This window comes from Streptopelia decaocto (genome assembly GCF_964273445.1).
Source record: "Streptopelia decaocto genome assembly, chromosome: 6".
Lineage (NCBI taxonomy): Eukaryota > Metazoa > Chordata > Aves > Columbiformes > Columbidae > Streptopelia > Streptopelia decaocto.
In genome coordinates, this window is record NC_138660.1 from 49,325,619 (window position 1) to 49,345,320 (window position 19,702).

Below are 19,702 nucleotides of genomic sequence, written 5' to 3' on the forward strand. Positions count from 1 at the left end.
CAGGCTCTGGTACCACAAGTTGTTTTCTGAACCTTGCACCAAAATTTTGAAGCTGTATAATGGTATTTTGAGAACATATTCTCATAGGAAATAAAAACTTTGTGCCTGAAAGGTAAAAACCTAATTGCGAACACTTGACATTTATCATAGCTATCTCTAATATAAAAGTATGTTCATTCCAAATACTACAGAATTAACTCTTTAAACCTGATCTCTGGAATAGCTTGTTATCCTCCTGATTTCTCAAAACAGTCGTCAGGATTTTGGACTGGAGCTTAAGAGAGAAAAATAAAAGTAAATAAATACCTTAAACCTTGAAGATCAGTTGCTATGCATCTGTTGCTGCTATAGACCCAATGTAAAATGAGTCAAGTTAAAACTGAACCTTTATTACTGAGCCAAGGAAATGGCTAATATTTGCTGTATTTTAACTGGTTTATGGTTTAATTAAAAGCTTGTTTTAAACCTAACTGAACAAGGATTGAATGTGTGTCTCCAAACTGTTTTTGTGACTTGGCGTCAGTTGCTTATCAGGTTTTTCCCACCCTGTATGTCTCAATCAAGGACAACAGGTTTTGAAAGTTAAGGAAATATTTGCCTTCCTATTGCTTGGCAGTATTTTATTACTATTTGAGAGCTGCAGGTAAAATGCCACTGCATTGTGGGTTTTCATTCTGGGGAGACAGTTGTGTTATTTTGTGTTTACAATGTTTGTGCTTCTTGTTCGTTGACAGAATTTACCAAAGCCCTACAGATTTTAGGATTTCAAGAAAGTAATTTAGCATGAAAACAGATGCTTTGAATCCGCAGATTCTGTAGTATCTTACTGGTGCCAGTGGCGTGTTACGTAGTTTTTGCCACTTACAAAAACTCTCAAATCAGAAAATTACATGAAATCACATTGTTTAACTTGCCAGTGTATCAGTGTATAGTTTCTTATGTCCTGGAGATGAGATTTTCTTCTAGACATTTTGAGATTACTACAGAGTGTGTTCGTGTCCAGTTACTGAGGAAAAACCACAATCAATATGATTTAGTGAATTTTAGCATGGATTATTATAATATGTGCTAAGTCAGTTCTGAATGCTTCTAGGACACATGTACCAGATGTGTGCTAAATAATATACCTTCAGTAACTCTCTGTGGAACTGCAGTAGTCTGCATATCTGATACCTTATTGTTTGAGATGTCATGAATACTTAATACAAATAATTTTTGCAAAATGTCTTCAGTCTTCTCCTATGGTGGGCAATGTTTCTGATGCGAACTGCTTGTTCAAGAGTTATAAAAGAAATATCCAATGTCACAGTTCTAACATCTGTTTAATAATCAGTTTACAACAGGATTATTGCTTATTCATGCTGCATAAAAACAGAAAACATTTTTCTGCTATTTATCATGTTACAAGACCTTAAAAAAGATTATAGCCTGCCTTATCATAAAAGTGATGCAAAAATTTGACCTTTTTGACAAAGAAGGAAAGAAAAAACCCTGACTTTTTTGGTAGAAACACCTTAATGAAACTAGCCTTGTTATGCAGGTATTTGATACATGAAGTACATGTATGAGTGGGGCTGATCAACAACTTGAGTTCATAAATAGTCTTAAATTTCACTCACTTTTAACATTTTATGTGCCACGTTTTCAGGCTTTTGTTGCACTGCAAAGTCAGAAATTGCATTACTTTAAGTAAAAGGGGAGTTTTCCTGCTTCTTTGAATAAAGATGGTTAAGAATCATAGAATTAAGCTTCATGGATTCAGTGCATCTCTTCTTATGCTCAGTTACTTTTCTGAAACCCTGAGATCAGAAGCAATGAAAAATTCTGTTTGTTGGAAAAAGCCAGGAAAAAAAACCCCAACAACACGATAACCACTCAGTGTAATGTGCTAAACACAATCTTTAATGATTTGGATTTTGTTTTGACATTGAAGACAGGGTTCCAAGTGATAGAAATGCTTGTTGTTTTGCTTATTTTTATAGCCAGAGATATCAGTGTGGGCCTTTCCAAGGACAGAAGATGAGTTTTCAAGCTCTTTGGTTGGTTGATTCCTAGTTAGTCCTACCCCAGTATCTTCTGTAATTAGCTTTGGGTAGGACTGGATTCACATAAACAGAGTGACATTTACTACCTTCTTAGACTTCACTTTGCACTGACTCTCTCCTGCTCCTTTTTTGGGAAGTTGGGCTTCAAGGACTTTTGCAAACTACTTTGTTCTGCTTCATGTTATCACCTGGATGAAGGTTGGCGACTTTTGTGAAAAGCAGACATGAGTTTGTCTTCAAGAAGAGTAACATTGCCTGCAGTTATGCCAATAACTCTGCAGAAATGGGTATGGCATTTTAAAGCAGCCTTGTAATTCCAACTGTACTACGGGTTGGTAATATATCTGCTTAGTATAAATAAACAGTGTTTAAAATAAACAAAGCTATATTTAATTTTTCACTTAATTTTTTAATTTCTCTAGTCTAATAAGAATTTTTCTGATAAATTTAGATTTTAAAATTTTATTATGTGAAATATATGTTTACATAACATAAATATATGTGTACACAATAGTGTGTTTGTTACTATGCTTTTTTCTCTGTTATTATAATTCTCTACCTTGTGCCAGAAATTGAGTTTGCTTACAGACTAGTTTATTTTTTTAAAGTGTCATAATTGCATCTCAGAATATTAAAAGATGCATCTGTAGAAGGCTGTGATACTGTTCCTAATAGAGGATTATTGGAATCTGCTTCTACAGGCTTTGGATCAGCTTTAAAGACAACATACATTTGCCACACTCTCTCTGGCTGACGCCTCAATAGTAGATGATCCATTTTGGGAATCAGGCTAACACTCTACAGTGTTTCCCTGTAGCCACTGTAACTTGCCTTTTTTGGTTCTCTCATTAAAAAGTGGAAGCAGAGCAAAATCATTATGCTTGTGTGCACTAGGATTGCCCAATGTAACTCTATGCATTGGGGATATCTATGAAGTTAAAAATACACGCAGAAGTGAAGTATGGAAATATGACTCTCTGCTAAGGCAGCTATATTAACTTCTAAGAAGTTAGTTCAGACAAACTGTAAGTAATTCATTAGTTTGATTTGTTTTGTAAATGTGTGCATATTTTTCAAAAATTCATTGCTGTGTAATGTGCCTGAATCACTGATAATGGACTCTTTTGTTACTCAGAGGCTTTTAGTATGCCAGCATTCTGAAAAATGAAATTTCACTGAAATATGGATACAGTGTTAAATGGTTCTCATGAGCAATTTATACGGGACACAGCATATACTTTCTGTGGTGTAAGTCCAATGTGTCTGAAGTAGTATATGAACACATAGCTCATATTGATGTGGGATGTATGGTATTCTTTCATATTGCTTCATTGGGCTGGAAGGGAAGCCTGTGAACATACAGTTTTACTGTGATTCATTGATACAGATTATGCTACTGTCTTAATAACATGATCATATACTACTTTTCTGGTATAGTAACTTCCCTTTCAGATTTAGATGTGTGCAAGATATGCTCTTACACAGTTTTATGCTAACTATTTGGTATATGTCTGTTACACTCCTCAAAAATACCCTTTTAAAAATCGCGTTTTAACTTCTCAGCTTTCATCCTCTCAATCGTGTGATTCCCCCGTCTTCTACTCTCCCTCCTCCCAACAACCCCCGGTCTCAAATCCTTAATTGTCATAGTTATTTTATTTTTGTCTGTTCTTTGGTTATTTGTGTGTTAGGAGATGAAGATCTTTGTTCTTGCAGTGTGTCTTTGTGTTGGACTCCTCTGGTATGCATACAGCAGTACTTGGTGCTATGTGGGAGGGGAGAAATGTGTAACTTTGCTGAATGTAGCTTTCAGAAGACTAGGAAATGCAGTTTTAATTGTACTGTGTATTTTAATGGATTGCTTTTCTTTTTTTTTTTTCTTTTTTTTCCTGTTGAGAGGTGAGCATCATTCTCTGAGGAAACTTATGGATTTTTCTTTTTTGACAAATGTATGGCAAGTAAGATCATTTCCTGTGCGTTCTCTCCTATATTAAAACATAAATATTTTCACACTACTATCAAATTAGCTGTCAACAGTTATTTGCTTTACTTCTCTTTATCTTTGTAAGCCCAAAATAAAAATAATGGGAGTAGGAGGGGGAAGCAGCACAGGTAGGTAGGTAGATATTGAGTTACACACAGTTGCAAAAATTCTCAAAGGCATGTGTCCTCACTATACGCCAAATTTAATTGTCCTGTTTATGCTTGTGATGTTTGTATCTATGCATGCAGAATTCCTCCTGAAAGTATGTCTTGTCTCTATTCAGAAGGTGCTTTTGATATTTCTGTAGCAGTACCCCAATTTCTGGAACTGGAGTACTGCAGGGAGAGAGGGCAGGAAGGATGGCAAGAGCGAGCCTTGCTTGTAAGGGGTAACATTTGTGAATGCATGTGTAAATTTGTTTTTGTTTCCCATGGACATTAGAACCTTAAACATCACCTTCTGCAGCTTCTATTTTTTGTAATGCAAGAAGGATTTGGAAATGTGAAAATATTACACTAGCACTGCATAGTCAAGAGAAACTTAAGTTTTAGTTCATAAAGTATTATTTTAGACTATCTATCACCCCTCCATTGTTGTTTCTTAAATTCATAGAATGGGTAATTGGGTAAGAAGTCCAGTTAAATTATGATACTGCAAAAATTGCAAGTCTTTATTTTCCCTCTCTCACAAAAGGTAAATTTTGCATTATCAATGTGCTAATCTGGCTGTTCTGCAAGTTTCTTGAATACATGGGTTTTTCTCATTTTCATTTGAATTATCTAATATGCTTTGTCCAAAATTATTTCATACTTCTTTCTGGTTTATAATCTGATATGAAGTACTTATCACAGTTGACATGTTTTATTCTTAAGTAATATATTTTTAACTGAAGCTACAGGGCCTCATTTAGATTCCAAGGGGTCTTTTAGCACAGGCAGAAAAATGACTTGCTTAATAAGCATGGGGAATTATGCATATTGAGTACTATTAAAACCAGATTTATAATGTGTATATAGACTAGACATATAATTAATCCAACACAGTGAGAATAAATGTCTTCTTTATCTTTTGTATGAATAACTTTGTACTCCTCTAAAAATGTTTTTAAGAAATTAGATTTAAAAGGACAGAACGCATTCAAAACATTGTTTTTCAGTCAAAGATGAATCATTTATTCAAGCTAAACACATCTACTAGACTTGTAATGTGGTAAGTAGAAGAGTACTTATGCACCTGATGTTGGATGCAAGGTGAATAAACAGTGACAGTTGTGGGTTTTTCCACAGCAGCTGGAAACTTCATAGCATCGTAGGTCAGACAGTGTCAAAAAGCCTTTTTTACATAGATGGTATATATTGCAGCTGAATAATTTCCAGTGATACCTGAAGAGACTGCATAGTGTCTTCTAAATGGAAGAAACATTGATTAGAAAATGAGCATGTGATTTAGATTGCTCAAATCTAGGACTGTTATAAGCATGCAAATTTCAAGATTCTCTTGCATCTTTATTCCATCTATATTTCTGGCCTGAAATCACGTGCTGCTTTAATCAGTACTCACCCCTCCCCCAAGGAAAAGTGGTCACTTAAGCCAAATTGTAGCGAGAATTAGTAATGTCTGTCTGAAGGCTAAGGGCATGAAAGTAATTTTTCGGTTTTGCATTTGGCTTCCCTGAGATGAAAGGCCAATGTGCTAATCCAGGATTTTTACATAAGGCACTTTAAGTGACATGATAATGCTGTCATTAAATGGATACCTTTTAGAAAATAACTGGAGGCAGACAAAGCATTCATGTATGAAACATCTCTTCTTAAGAACAGTTTGAAAAATAGGCATTTAAAGATGCATAAATAACACCCATGCCCTTTTTGTCTTTTGTACAGTAATAAAAGAAATGCAATAATAAATATTATAATACAATAATAGAATAAAAGAAAAGGTAACATCCTGCAAAGTTCAGAAGACAGATGAGAGGCTTAAGTGGGAGATAGACTTCAGTGTGCTTTAAAGACTTTAGGAGCAGTGGTCAGAAAACCTATTGTGGTTGTGGTGAAGTATTTGAATCACTGTAAGGTCTTAATGGAATGTTTGTTTTCATGACTTAATGAGGTGTCTGAGAGAAGATAATGGAGATAACCACAGGTAAAGCAGTAAAATAGGCCTGACTGGTAATTCAGTATAGAATTAGATCTTAGAGATAAATTACTAGGATAAAGCATCAGGATAAGTTGCTACTTGATCTGCAGAGTTTGATACAAATAGTGAAGGTTTTCAGCCAGAATAAGAGTTGAGGAAGGCTGAGGAAGAGGAATATATATGGGAATGAGCAGAGACCCAAACTGAATTCAAGAGACTGGTAGTGTGTTTTTTGAAAGAAGTTTATGTTTAAAATTGCTAGAAGACCAAGCTAGTATGTGGGCTCAAGGAAAGGTCTTGCCACCTTTATGTATTTAACATGTGCTAAAGTAGCTGCATTTTGTTTGAGGAGATTTGGAATTCTTGCTTCCTCTTGATCATACATAAAAACTTTGTCCAAACTGATTTTACAAGTATCTACCTCCGATCCTAGTTTGAGGGAGTGTACGACTTTCATCCTAGCTGTGAAAGGATTAATGAACTGCCTAGAATTTGGTCATCTGTCAGACTAATTGCAGATGCTAAGTTACCTACTCAGGATAGAGGCCGCCATGATGCTGGAGATTTGGTTTGTGGATGGTAGGGAAGAAGGAGGGTGGCAGACTATAATTTTCCGTTGTTGTGGAAGATCTGGTTAGGTCCAGGGGCTGTTAGGAGAGAGCTACTGAGAGGGCCTCCTCACCTCCTCGGGGGAAGGTATTGTAGGACTTTTCCCCTGCCTGTTGATGTTAGTGAAATAAATCTAGATCTAATACTGTATTTGAGAACAGTTCCGGGACTAGTTTTTACTTTGAATATTAGCAGGCATCTAAAAATGGATCCTGCTATAGCAGTCTTGTACTGCTTGGTCAGTCATATTTCCTGCTTTGAATAACATGAAACTGGTAAAGCTTCCTACTGTTTTTGTTGTATGTAAAAATGATCCCACATATATAAATGAAATCACAATGGGACTAACTTTAGCAGTCCCTATGGTTCAGCTGCTGAGGTGGGGAGAGAGGTTTTATTCTATCCCATGACATTCCAGTCTCTACAAGCAATCAGACTCTACAGAATATTTTGTGCATAAAATCATTAACCATCTTGGAGTTTAAAATGTACAGCGCTATGCTGCATAGTTGCCATGAAAGGTAGATAAGGATGTGTGTGTGTGTGTATGAGAGAGTGAGTAATAAGTGCACAGAGCTTTTTAAAAAGTCTTTTAAAAGCTCAGTTGTTTAATACACTTGGTCATTACTTGTCCCTTGTGTAGTTTGACAAGGTTTAGTGGCACAATTAACGTTGCACTCTGTCTCCTCTCTGTCTTCAGTTCTTGAACAAATCTTTGATATGTTTTTCAGTTTCTTCTTGCCTTCTTTGAACATCTAACATTCTTCATACAGTAACCAAGGAAATTGGCAGTGTTTAGTGCTCTACTCTGCTCATAATCCTTTTCTGTTGGCAGAAATCCTTTGGAAAAAAACAGCTTTTTCATCAATTGAAGAAAGTACTTGGCCATTTTCTAGCTCTTGTACTTTAGTCTCCTCTCGAATAAATTAGGCTTCAAGAAGTCAAAACTTGACCTTCAGACTGTGTTATCTGGCCTTGAAGTATATCAAGAGCTATTGCTGAATAGTTATTTCTGCTGGTAGAAAACCCTGTACTGATTGTGCTGCACTGCTGTATATGAAGGGAGAAACTCAACAAACTGCACACAAGGTGTTTGCATCAGTCCTATGCGAAAAATCAAATTTCCCTTGCTTATATGTCTTATGTGCGTTACTTTCAACACACAATACATAAACAAGTACCTGAAAAACTAGAAGATTTTATTTACTTTTGATAAATTGAAGATATATTAATGTACACAAAGAAAATTCATCACTGTACACCAAGGAATTATACATATTTAAGTTTGCTTTTTTCCTCATTTTCACGGTGTTGCTATGGGTACTGGCCATGCCCTGTGCTCTCCCACTTCTTGTTTTTCTGCCTGTGGGTCTGGAACAGCAGCAGGACCAACCCAACAAGATGCCAACTGCCTTAATGACCTACAAAAGAAGTTATGACTGCATGATCAAAACTTCTGAACCAATCTGAACCAATCTAATTATATTGTAAGACTGAAAATTTTACCCTGGTTCCAGTCCATTTTAGTCTCTTACGCTAGTGGTAAAATGTTTTGGTTTTTTTTTTTTTGAAGTTACCCTTATTCAGTTGCTTTCACCCCTTCATTTTTTATTACATTATTTCAAGGCAAACTTTTTTTGGTAGTTTGAAGTAGTTATATGAGAACAGATTTATGCTGACACAGTTTAGCATATAGTGGGTGCCCAGGGAACAGTACAGAGCAAGACACGTCAAACTTCCCGAGTCACACTTCCCAGGAATACTTCTCTGGTTTCTTGAGCCAGAGTTGATAGGTGCTCATCATATTTCTCATTTTTTATCATATTTAGCGTAACACATTTAATTTATTCTCTCTGGCAGATCCTAATGGCTGTCTTGGACTGCTGACCTATATCTCTTCCAATACACATGCTTGGACATAAAAAATGTTAACTTGGAGAGATATCTTTGGTTCCTTTCTTTCCTGTGCCTTATGTATCCCTGAGGTTACAACTTTATACTGTTTGTGTCTTTGGCACCACTAAACTTCTTAGGAAGAACTGAGACCTGGGAGGATGTGTTCAGTTGACACCCTTAATGCTTTTCCTTTATTTCCTGCTAGAATCCTCTTTTTTTCCCACCATTCCTCAGCATACTGCTTTCTTCCAGTCTTTTTCATTGCTCTTGTTGCATATTGCATCATTTCCACCTCCAGTCTCTGCCCTAACATAACATTGTACCTTTTTCTTAGACCACTTAGACTGCTTTTCTGAACCAGTTAATTCTCTTCTGGAAGGGGTTGGTAATTAAATGGTTTCTAGACTGAATAGCAGTCGGAGCCCTCTGCTTATCGTGTGTTGGCTTGACAGCCAGATTTAGCTGGTGCATCAGATTATCCACCAGCTGCATAGGCAAGCTCTCAGGGTTGTCATTTGTCCTTTGGTCCTGGCGGCTCTAACTTGTCGAATTGCTGTCTGTCTCCATCTTTTTGGGTGCCCCGTTTGACAAGACTTTTAGGATGATCGTAACACAAATAAAATGCATACATTTTTGATTATATGAACATGGCTTGTATGTGGGGAAGAGGAGCAGCAGCCAGACAACTCAGAAGACCTCTGAATGCAGGATGTCACAGCATGTGCAGGGATGAGAAATGTGCTACTGACTTCTTAGTTTTCCTGTATGGCTGAAGGCTTTTCTTTTTACAAACCTCATTTTTGTTTTAGAATAAGTGATTAGAGGTACATATTGTCAAAATACACTGAATTTCTGAAATGATTCATGTCCCCTTATTTCTACATCATCCACTTAATATCATGGTTTTGTTCCACTTTGTTCACTTATTTTAGTGAGAATCTCCTGCATTAGGTGACTATTAAATCTATTAAATTTTTTGCTGACAGCTATAGGGCTTGTTTTCCTTGCCCTTGTATTCCTGGTCTTATTTTTTTCCTTTTTTTTTTTTTTTTCTTTTCTGTTCCTGTGGTGGTTTAGATTTGCTGGCAAAAATATCTGACAAATCTGTAGTAACGCAACAGTATATAGTTCAATGTTTTACATGGTTTGAGTAGACTTACTAGCTTGATTGCAAGATCTGCTCTTTATTTGGATTTTATGTTTTGGCCAGAGGGAACATGCTATGTGAATAAAATGAAAGACAAGTTGAAAAGTGCTGAGGGATAAAATGTTCTATCAGAATAACTGTTCTACAGCAGTTAAACCTTGCTGTTATGTACCACCAGTGACTAGAAACAGACACCCAGAGACAGTGCTGGGCTGGAAGGATGCTGTAGTCTGACCCAGCAAAGCAAGTCTTTTTGTCTTACAGCAAATGGCAAAGTACTTCATCATTCTAAACCACCTATTTATTATGGTGAGTTAAGGTACATAGCGTTTGTCTTATTTGCTCTGGACATTCCTTGTACCAGTCCAGAAATTCCGAGAAAATTTCCAAATTCTATCTTCTTTAGCTAAAAGTCTAAACTTTGCTTAGTCTTATGGAGTGTACATTCATTTTTCCTCTAGTGACCTCTGTGGGAATACTTAGGTGATAAAGGTGATGAAAAAGGCATTCTTCGCTTTCAGTTTGTCTTGCAGTTCAAACCCCAACATCTGTATTAAATTGTAAAAGTGAAAGAACATTTTGAGAATTGTTGTTGTTTTTTTTTTTATTTAAAAAATTATTTTGGACTGCTGCAAAGGAAATGGGGAGCTAACTGGTCTCATAATGGTGTTGTTCAGAGATGTGGTCTTTCTCAGCTTCAGCGAGAGATCTGCTTTACTGAGAAACCAGCAACACAGTGTGAAAAACCTGGTAGAAACAATAGGTTCTTCTTTTTATAGTTTGTATCTCTTCGGAAACATAGAGTGCAGCCAGAACGTGGCAGTAACAGATTTGCTTTCTCTTGTACTGGAACACAGCATCCTATTTATCTCTGACAAGCGAAGGAGATGTTGGACAAACTGAACTATTAAATACAGAAAGCCTCATTTAAATAATGTTAGCTCTTTGACATAAATAGGGACAAGCTATTCAAACATGAGGCTGATAACATTCTGCCCTTAACTTTGTTGTACACAGAAAACAAAAACCAGAAGTGTCTTTTAGTGGCTTTATATTTAAATTTCTTTCTCCCCCGAACTTCATACAAGACTTCTTTGGAAAGTAGAGTAGTGTGTGGATAATTTCTACCGTATTTCTGATTAGGGGGATGAAGAACACTGGTGCACTGGGAACTTTTCTCATTTCCTATTAATTTTCTATTTCACAAACTTTTTTTTTTTTTTTTTAAATGAAATACTGAAGTTCCTCCAAGTCAGATTCTTTGCATCCTACAGTATGATTTTCCATCCCATCCCTCTTTCTAAGTCCAGTTACTCTAACTGGATATTTTTCCATCAGTATATGGTAAGTGCATTCTAAGTGTGGCTTTTGTATATAGTAAAATGTACAGCTGTGTATTACCATTTAACATATAAAAGCTGTATGAAGTTAAGACTTAGCAGGTAGTGTGGAAGCAAAGGACTGAAGATACTAAGCAACTTAAGTTTACTAATAGGGCTAATAAGCCGTTCACCTCCAGTAAATTAACTTTTCATGAAGAAAATTCCACGTGAAAGTACACTCTTATTAACCTTAATGCAATAATCAAGTCAGGTCTGAATATTGATCTCTTTAAATTGAACAATAAGGCTTTTGAACTTTTGTCATAAAGGACTAGATTTGGGACCAAAATATGAAACCCTTAGCCACTACCAAAGTGAGTGAGTTTTGTACCTTGCTAGTTATCTTAGCAATTTCTTATGCATTTTGTGAGAGATATTAAGGTATTGTTATCTCTGAGTGAAGGTAATGGGTCATAAAGCATGTGCATTTGACCTGAAGAATTTAAGTTTGTATTGTGAGCTATATTGGTTGGACGTACTGAACTGTATGAAAGAGCATGGTGATTCTGACATGAAGAGGTGGTGATGCACAGCCAAAAGGCAGAATAGCTGGCGTGCAAATGTGTTTTTTCGGAAGTTGGGTTATGTTGTGTTCTCCACTGACTTTTACAATTACTTGCCTTTGGTTAAGAAATTTTACCCAAGTTTCACTGGATTGTTGTCATCATTTGTTTATTTTTAGTAGACAGGAAGATGTAAAACTCTCTTCTCTTCCTAATTGACATCTCCATGTGTATGCGCTGGATTTAGATTAAATGGGCAGCCACGTGCACTGTGCACTGAGTCTGAGAAGTGGCCTAGCTTGTTTTAGCTGTCTTTAAGTAAATGTTACATACAAGAGAGGAATAGGGAACCTTTTACCTTTTCCAGGGCCAAGAGGTTTTTCAGATACAATTGTGTCAGATGTTAATGCACACACTTAGCATTGCTCAATAACGTAATGAAAAATAACTAAGGCTTATTTTTATCATGGCTTGTAAGACTTGGGTTCTCCACTCTGATTTAAACGTTAGTATGAGTAAGAATCTGAAATTATTTTACTCTAGCCAGCTGTCCTAAAAATGAACTGTTCATTCCAAGTGTATTTTGCAGTCTCTCACTCCATGGCTGCTTAATCTTGATAACAGCTCATCTGTTGAAGGACCTGTGCAAAGTTATTGATTCCAATCACTGTGAACTGCATTACCCCACTGAGATTTTTCAGAAGTATGTTGATTACTCTAAACTGTTCTAGTAACTGCTATAAACAAGATGGGGAAGAGTTTTTGTAAATTTGAGAGTGGATTTTCTTCTAGAGACAGATTCAGGTAATGTTAGTAGATTCTTACCGATCTGTTTGGCAGCAGTGGCTCACAAATTCACAATGCTAAACCCCAGAACTAATCTGCTGCAATAACCCTTGGGCTTTTCCTCTTTCTTGGGACTGAACAGAAGTTTATATCCTATGCACATCAGATGAAGTAATAGATGGAGCTTAAGCCTCCATTTCACTCGATGTTAGGATAGACTGAGGTTTGCTATTTAAGTTTCTTTAAATTTTAGACTGTATAATCAAAAACCAATATATTTGGTTTTTTCCTTTTCATTTTCAGTGTCTCTTCTTTTTTAGACCAGCAATTTTATTTCACCTGTAAAGAGTAGATCTGGGGACATATTCTTCCATAGGCATTGTGAATAATTAATGCAAATAAATCTTTTAGCTGCTCTGCAGTGTATTTATCTTGTATAAGTGATCCTTTGACTGCTTAATAATCTAGCAAACCTGCTAATTTTCTTTCATTTCTGCTGTTCCTTAGAATTGTATTATTTGAAATTCTTGCTAATGATGTTTGAATTTCCTCAAAGCTTTCTAGTTATTCATACACATCTTATCAGTTGTACTTGAAATTCCTCTTTAGCTACTTTTGTTTGGAATCTCCATAGTCTGAAAAAAATCTCTAGTAAGGCAGAATAATTTGACACTATTTAAATGTGACTCTATTTAAATAAATTGTCCTGTCCACCTACCTTTCCGTATAAATAATATGCATTCTTTTTAAGGTCTTTATTGTGGTCTTCTATAGATTCCTTTGCATTTCTTAGTCTTGATTTGGTCCTTTGTTGTGGTAATGGTTGTTGATGGTGTTAAACCTTTCACTTTCTATGTTTAATCTACATGTTATTTTTTACTGCAATTCTTACACTATGTTGAACCTCATAATGTAGCTGTTATTTAATTCTCCCATTATACTAACTTTCTGAGCTACATAATTACAGTTACTGTATAGTTAACAAGAATTTCACTTTCTGCTCTGAAAGTAATTGTACTATGAGTTAATTGTCAAAAGTGTGTAAGTTGCTTTCTCTAGACCTTGCCTTTTGTTCAGTTTTATACAGAGAAATGAAATCTTCTATAACTGTTTTATTACCATTAATATTTTGCTTCTGTTGACCAATATTGAAAAAGTGAATGTATCAAATTCAGGATTAAATAATGATATTTATATTTTAACTTTCCTGTTGTCTTTCAAACCTTGTTTCGCTACAGTTTTACTAAATTGTCTTTGAGTTGATTGCATGTCAGCATTGTCCTCATTCTGCTATTTTTTCTAACATCATTATGTTATTGTCATAACCTTCGTTTGAAATAACTTTACTGGTATATTTTTGCACATAGCTTATTATAATTTGGAGATCTGCATAATTTAACCTTCCTTTTTATAATACAACATATTTACACATCTAAAGCAGTAGTCATATGAAGAAGTCTAAATGCTTTACAAACCTTAATGAGTTCAATCTGTTACCCTGCTGTAGAGAAACAAATTTCAGTTCTCCTGCCCCATTTTACCAAAAGGAAACTGAGGGACTAATGCTGACTTGCCCAAAGTCAGATGGCAAACGTGTTTTAAAATTATGAATTGGACCTCTGTTGCCTACAGGTAATCTCTGATATTTTTTGTTACTTCTTCACATTGCTATTTAATTACTTTTTTGTGTGCAATTTTTTCATTTATGGCTTGGTCGATCTTGTGCTGGATGAAGTAGGACACAAAGTCTGTTCTAAGAGTCTGGGGGAGGGGAGTGACTGTATGGGCTATATAATATAGACAGTTGCCATAGTGCTATGGTAAACTATCAGAAGACTACTACAGAAAATAAATAGCAATTTTTTTCAGTTTATAGTGTGCCTATACTTTTACTATGAAATGAAACATTTTTGAGTACCTACTAACAATATTCAGGTCTAAAAAAGTTCATTGTATTTTTAAGCAACAAATTTATTAATTGCAAGAGAAATTGAGCTTGTCAGTCATCTTGTATTTGAGTACAGGCTGGAAACTGACATTATTTTTGGTCTTTGACATGTCATTTTGAAAATGGTTAGATTTTTGGAAACAATATGAGGTTTTTCTAGGTTGTGGTCGGAAGGGGAGGCAATTTTCCTAGACTTTGCCCTTCTTTTCTTGGCACTTTGGTTTCATTGCAAAACAGACATCATTGATTATTAGTGCTTGTGGGACCATACCTCAATCCATCAATAATAGGTAAGTGTATGCAAAGTTCACTTTTGGTCACTTGGAAGAACAGCTCCTCCTTCTTTGGGCAACTACTTTGTTCTTTGATGTTTGTTGTCCTTGTTATCAGTGACTTGGTTTACCTTCAGTTTCTTTAGATAGATCTCTCAAGTCTTCATTATATGGCTTCACAAGCTGTACAAGTTACTTAATTTTGTCTTAATAGCCTTGATGGTTCTATTGAATAAGATGACAGTTTCATTTCGTGCCACTTCCGAAGTATCCAGTCTGCCTATTATAGATGATTTTTAAAATGTTCTGGTTTGTACCTTGAGAAGAAAGTAACGTATTTCAGAAAATTGCAGCCATAGAATAGAAAATATTGCTGGCAACAAGATCTTAAAATTTCCCTTCCTGAAGCTGATGGGAATACAGGGAGCCTGTGCATGACAGAGATTTTAAGTCTAATGCTCATGCCACCTAAGCTACCATGTGTCTATCCTGTATATTTTTTTGCATGGAAGCAGTGTTCCTTCCATCTCTTGAAGCCATGCTGTGTTCCAAATAAGAAGTATAGATTCACCAAGACCTGTATTTTACATAAGTTTGTTCTTTTGGATTACATGCTGGAACTCAGGTTTGCCCTCTTCCCCCGTGGACAGGCTTCCAGGTGATTGTCCCTGATTACTGGATGATAGTACCAACCTGCCCAATTATGCGTTGAGAAGTCTGTGCAGAAATCATGTGGTGCCTTGTGAACCTCCTTCACAGGAGAAGTTCGCAGGCTTAATGACCACCATTTTGGATTTGGGTGCCTAAAATATTAACGAGTCTTCTGTTGGTTTGTGTCTGTGCTCCAGTTCTCTGTGTTCATTCCTTGAAGGGACATGTGCAGGACAAATTTTGCAAGCTCCTGTTGTGGTGTTTGAGAAAGCAGTTGCTTTACAATGAGCAACTACTGTTTATTCATATCTGCAAACTGTAAGTATTGTTTTGGAACTCTTCTTCCCTTTGGAGGAAATATTGGAAGCTGGCCTTTTAACTGCAGACTGCGATATTTAATTGGAAATGCTTGCCTTCACACCTGATAATGGAAACAATAAACTTTACTAACACACTTTTTTTTTTAAACTAGTGAGTTAAGCTGCCCTTAAATATTTTTATGAATGTGAAATTTTGCTGATTCCTTCTACAACCAATACAGACTATTGCTAGAATCATAAAAAAGTTCAAAATGCCAGAAATTTCCAAGTGCTTCCATTGTAGTTCAAATTTCCATACTCTCCACCAGTCTCAATAAGAAAAAACTTTGTCTACTGGGGGGGCAAGGTTGGACGTTGGAGAACAAATGCTTGAGGCAAATGGCCTGTTAGTTAACACTAAAGACAGAGGTTAGCAGAGTATCAGGCAAGATCTCAGGGGAAGTGCAGCACCCTGGGGTGTAAGACTTTATAAGGTCTCTTTTTGCATACAATAACTCTGCATTTAAGATAAATGTGACTGAAATTATAACATAAGTACAAAATGTGTGATGTTTTATTCATGGAGAAAAGCAATTGTAGAAACAATAAGCTGAAGTTAGGTGCTTGTATCTTTATAGATAAAAGTGTCCTGATTTTTCTTTTAAAGGTACTGATCATCAACTGTCTTAATGGCTATCCAGGAGCATTAAGAAACATGTAAATGTCAGGTCATTTTGATGTGGGCACCTAAATGTGGACTCCATGTGCTGAGTGATTCTTTTTCTGTTGGATCTACCTGGCTTTTTTCATACGTCAGGACTCAGTTTGAAATTTGAAATTTCTCGGTGTGTGGTATGGTCTTTCCATATGTTTGTGCTGTTTCTGCAGATTGGAACTTTCAAAACAGATGGCTTGAAGATTCTGAAGAATCAGGCTTGGATGCTCTCTCTTAAAAGTCTATGAAACATTTTATTTAATTATTGTAGTGGAGATGACAGTTGAGTGTGGAAGAAGACTCGGGGGAGTAGAGTCCAGCCTTCTCTTCCTTCTCCCTCCTCCCACACTGATTACCTTATGTGCTCTTGTACTTATTCTTTTAAACAGTTTCTGGGGTTTTTTTGCTTCTTCTGGTTAGTTTTTAGAATGAAAGCTAGAGTCTCCTTTTTCTCTTTCTGTATTAAATACTAGGTTATATTTGTCAGCATTGATTTTAAATTCTGAGTTCAGATGATCAGTGAAATACAAAAATTATGTATTTTATTTTTATTTGAAACAACATTTCTTATCAAAATAGGGGTTTTGAGGGATGAAGATGCATCGCACGTACTTCTAGGATCTTGGCTGAATTTTAATCTATTGAAAACTTGAAAGATGACGTACAGCAAAGCTGTACCTCCTTGTCTGCTCCCATAGGCAATGAAAATGATGAATGCTTGTCATGCTCAGCTTGGTGTTTTCCTCCAGGTCTTGGAGCTGCTAATTTCTTACTTCCAGTGACTTAAATGGCAGCTATAGAGAAGTTTCTTTTTCTGACCTTGAGAAGAACTAAAATCTCCTTGTATTTATAAACTAGACAGGAAAGAAGATGATCTGAGCATTACTGAGCCATTTTTTTCTGACTTTCTACTAATAGGTGTAGTCAAGGAAGGTTAAGTAGCTTGCTTTACAGCAAAGCTTAGGAGTGTATGGTAATGAAAACTGTAATGGCAGCTTGTTCTCAATTAGCAGCTTGTTTCTTGTGTGCTACTTTTCAGACAAGTTTTCAGGGGAAAAAATGGGAGAGAGTGGGGATGACTGGCCAGCCTAATGCATAATAATAACAGCTAATAAAAATAAAGAAGTGGTCACTCAAGCTTCCTCATCTCTATAGGAGGTCAGTACAACTGCATCTTTAGTATAATCCTACCACCTTTTAATTCTTGGACCATTCTCTACTTTTGGGAAGAGAAGTATTTATTGTGACCTATTTCCAAGGAAAAATGGGATTTTGAATTTATCTTTTTTCATGTGATCCACTCTTCTTGGAACAAACACATTCCCAGCAAATCCTACAAGAGACTTCACTTCAAACACAGCAGAAACCGCAGACTGAGCAGCTTTTTCTAATTAAAAAACCCCTCAAAGGTCACTCTAACTGATGAGATTTACACCATCAGATTCAATTCATTAAACTAAAACTGTAAAACAAGTTCAAGAGGGTCTGTTAGGTGACTGCCTGTCTGTTGTCTCCAGCTGTATTTGAAACCCATGCAAGGAAGAGGAAAAGGGGCACAGCATTTGTGTTTTATAAGTTAGCAAATGGCATAGTTGTGAGCTGGGGGGATACGGTGTCCTAGACTTGAGCAGGATTTATTTCCCTATACTGAGAAAGCCAAGCGAGAATACTCACAGAGAATATAAACTCCAGGGTTTTTTTCCATTGTTTTTTCTTTGTTGTGTTGTATTGTTTTGTTTTAGCTGTGCTCCTGTAGTCCAAGGCCACCTCCAAGGCTTCCCACTCCCCGAGCTGAATGGCCACAGGCAGCTCATTATCGTGACTTGTGTTGCTGTCTTCAGCATTTTAAAAAGTCTTTTTCTATTTCTTCAGCAATAAGAGTGTAGTCATCTGCACTGCGCCTCTTAACCCTTTTAAAAAGAATTTCTATAAAAATTGTCCGTCAAGGGCTTCAGCGTGGGCTGTACGTGCTCTTGCTGTAAAACAAGCTCACCAGCTACCTCAGTGAGTACCTGGAGAAAGCTGTGGTTGCTACTACATGCTGGCAGGGTCCGTAGCCAGGGCGTAGCCATGGATTCTCACCTGGGCTTTATTGCAAGAATATTGAGAAACCGAATATTTCAGTTGGAAGCCATCTACAGCAATCATCTAGTCCAATACTAGGAAAGTCACTTTAATTCTCTCCCTTCCTTTTCCCTTCTATACTGTCTGTCTCCTTTCTGACACTTCAGCCTGTAAAATGTGTTAGATTCAGCCTGACACAGACTTACAGGAGAGGATAATGAAGCTATCCCTGACCTTCAGTGCTGCCTGGGGTAGAACATGTTTTCAAGTGATGGGATGCTGTTTTTTCTCCTCCCCTGTACAGCCCTCCATCCTGTTCACAGTGCATCCTGCCAGACACCTCTTTTAATTTCATCTTGTAAATACTGTAGGAATTTAAATCGTTCATGCTGATTTATCCTGAACAGCAGAAGATCATTTCTGTGTGACTGGAGCAGGAGTTTCAGTAAGTTGAGTGTATGGAATGAGACCCTACTACAAGCAGCTGCATTGCTGCTGGTCTCGCTTGGCAGTGGGAACGCTGCCAAAGCACAGACATCTTGTAAAACCAACTATAGCCATCAACCAGGGCTGTTTTGGCAGTATCAATCATTGAATGCAATACCGATGTGGTCATTTTGCCTTTTGCATTAAATGTAAGTGCTGGTCTGTAGCTTAGTCCTGTGGAAACTTTGGCTTGACTTTGTCTGCCTGTTTTCCCTGGAAGACTCTGCTTTGAGGTGGTTGATTCATGAGTAGAGACAGATTTTCACCACTTTAAAGGTGTGATTTTAATGTTTGCTGTATTCTGAAGGTTGGTGTTGTGGCAAGGGTGTCTGAACCTTGTGTGGAACTCTGGAGCTGCTACCATTTTTTAGCAGAAACATTAAAGCAAATCATCATGCTTATTTAATGCAGGGTCAAAGTTCATAACAGAACTGCTGTATATGTAGTTCCATAGAGAAAATGAGATTTTGGAGAGGAGTAAAACTGTCCATGTACTTTAATCTCTATGTGGTTTCCAAATAGAGTCCTTTTTCCTTGTTCTGATATTTGGAAAGCATGGGTGAGCTGACCTGATTTTTTTTTTTTTTTAAATTATTTTTTTTTTTAAATTTTTGGATTTTTTCTAATGGTGGGAGAAAAAGAGGTGGCAGGAGATACAGTTACATCTCCTTGCTCACTTTCCTACCAACTTCAGCACAAAACAGAGAAGGAGCTGCTGTAACAAGGCAATGATACATTGCTGATTGTTCATTAGATGCTTGAAATGAGCATGTGTTTAG

At 36.6% G+C, this 19,702-nt stretch overlaps 1 protein-coding gene across 2 annotated transcripts in view; it reads left to right on the top strand.

Annotated features, from left to right (window-relative positions):
- GRB14 (growth factor receptor bound protein 14) overlaps positions 1 to 19,702 on the top strand; it is a gene marked incomplete at its 5' end in the record, with an annotated part of 71,710 nt that overhangs the window by 15,684 nt on the left and 36,324 nt on the right. The window contains one exon of one of the 2 annotated variants that reach the window (XM_082056145.1): positions 2,255 to 2,332. The exons of the other annotated variant lie outside the window; for it this stretch is intronic. Coding sequence (XP_081912271.1) covers positions 2,270 to 2,332 — 63 coding nt within the window. Of the gene's footprint in view, positions 1 to 2,254; positions 2,333 to 19,702 lie in introns of those variants that run through there. 2 annotated transcript variants of the gene reach the window in all.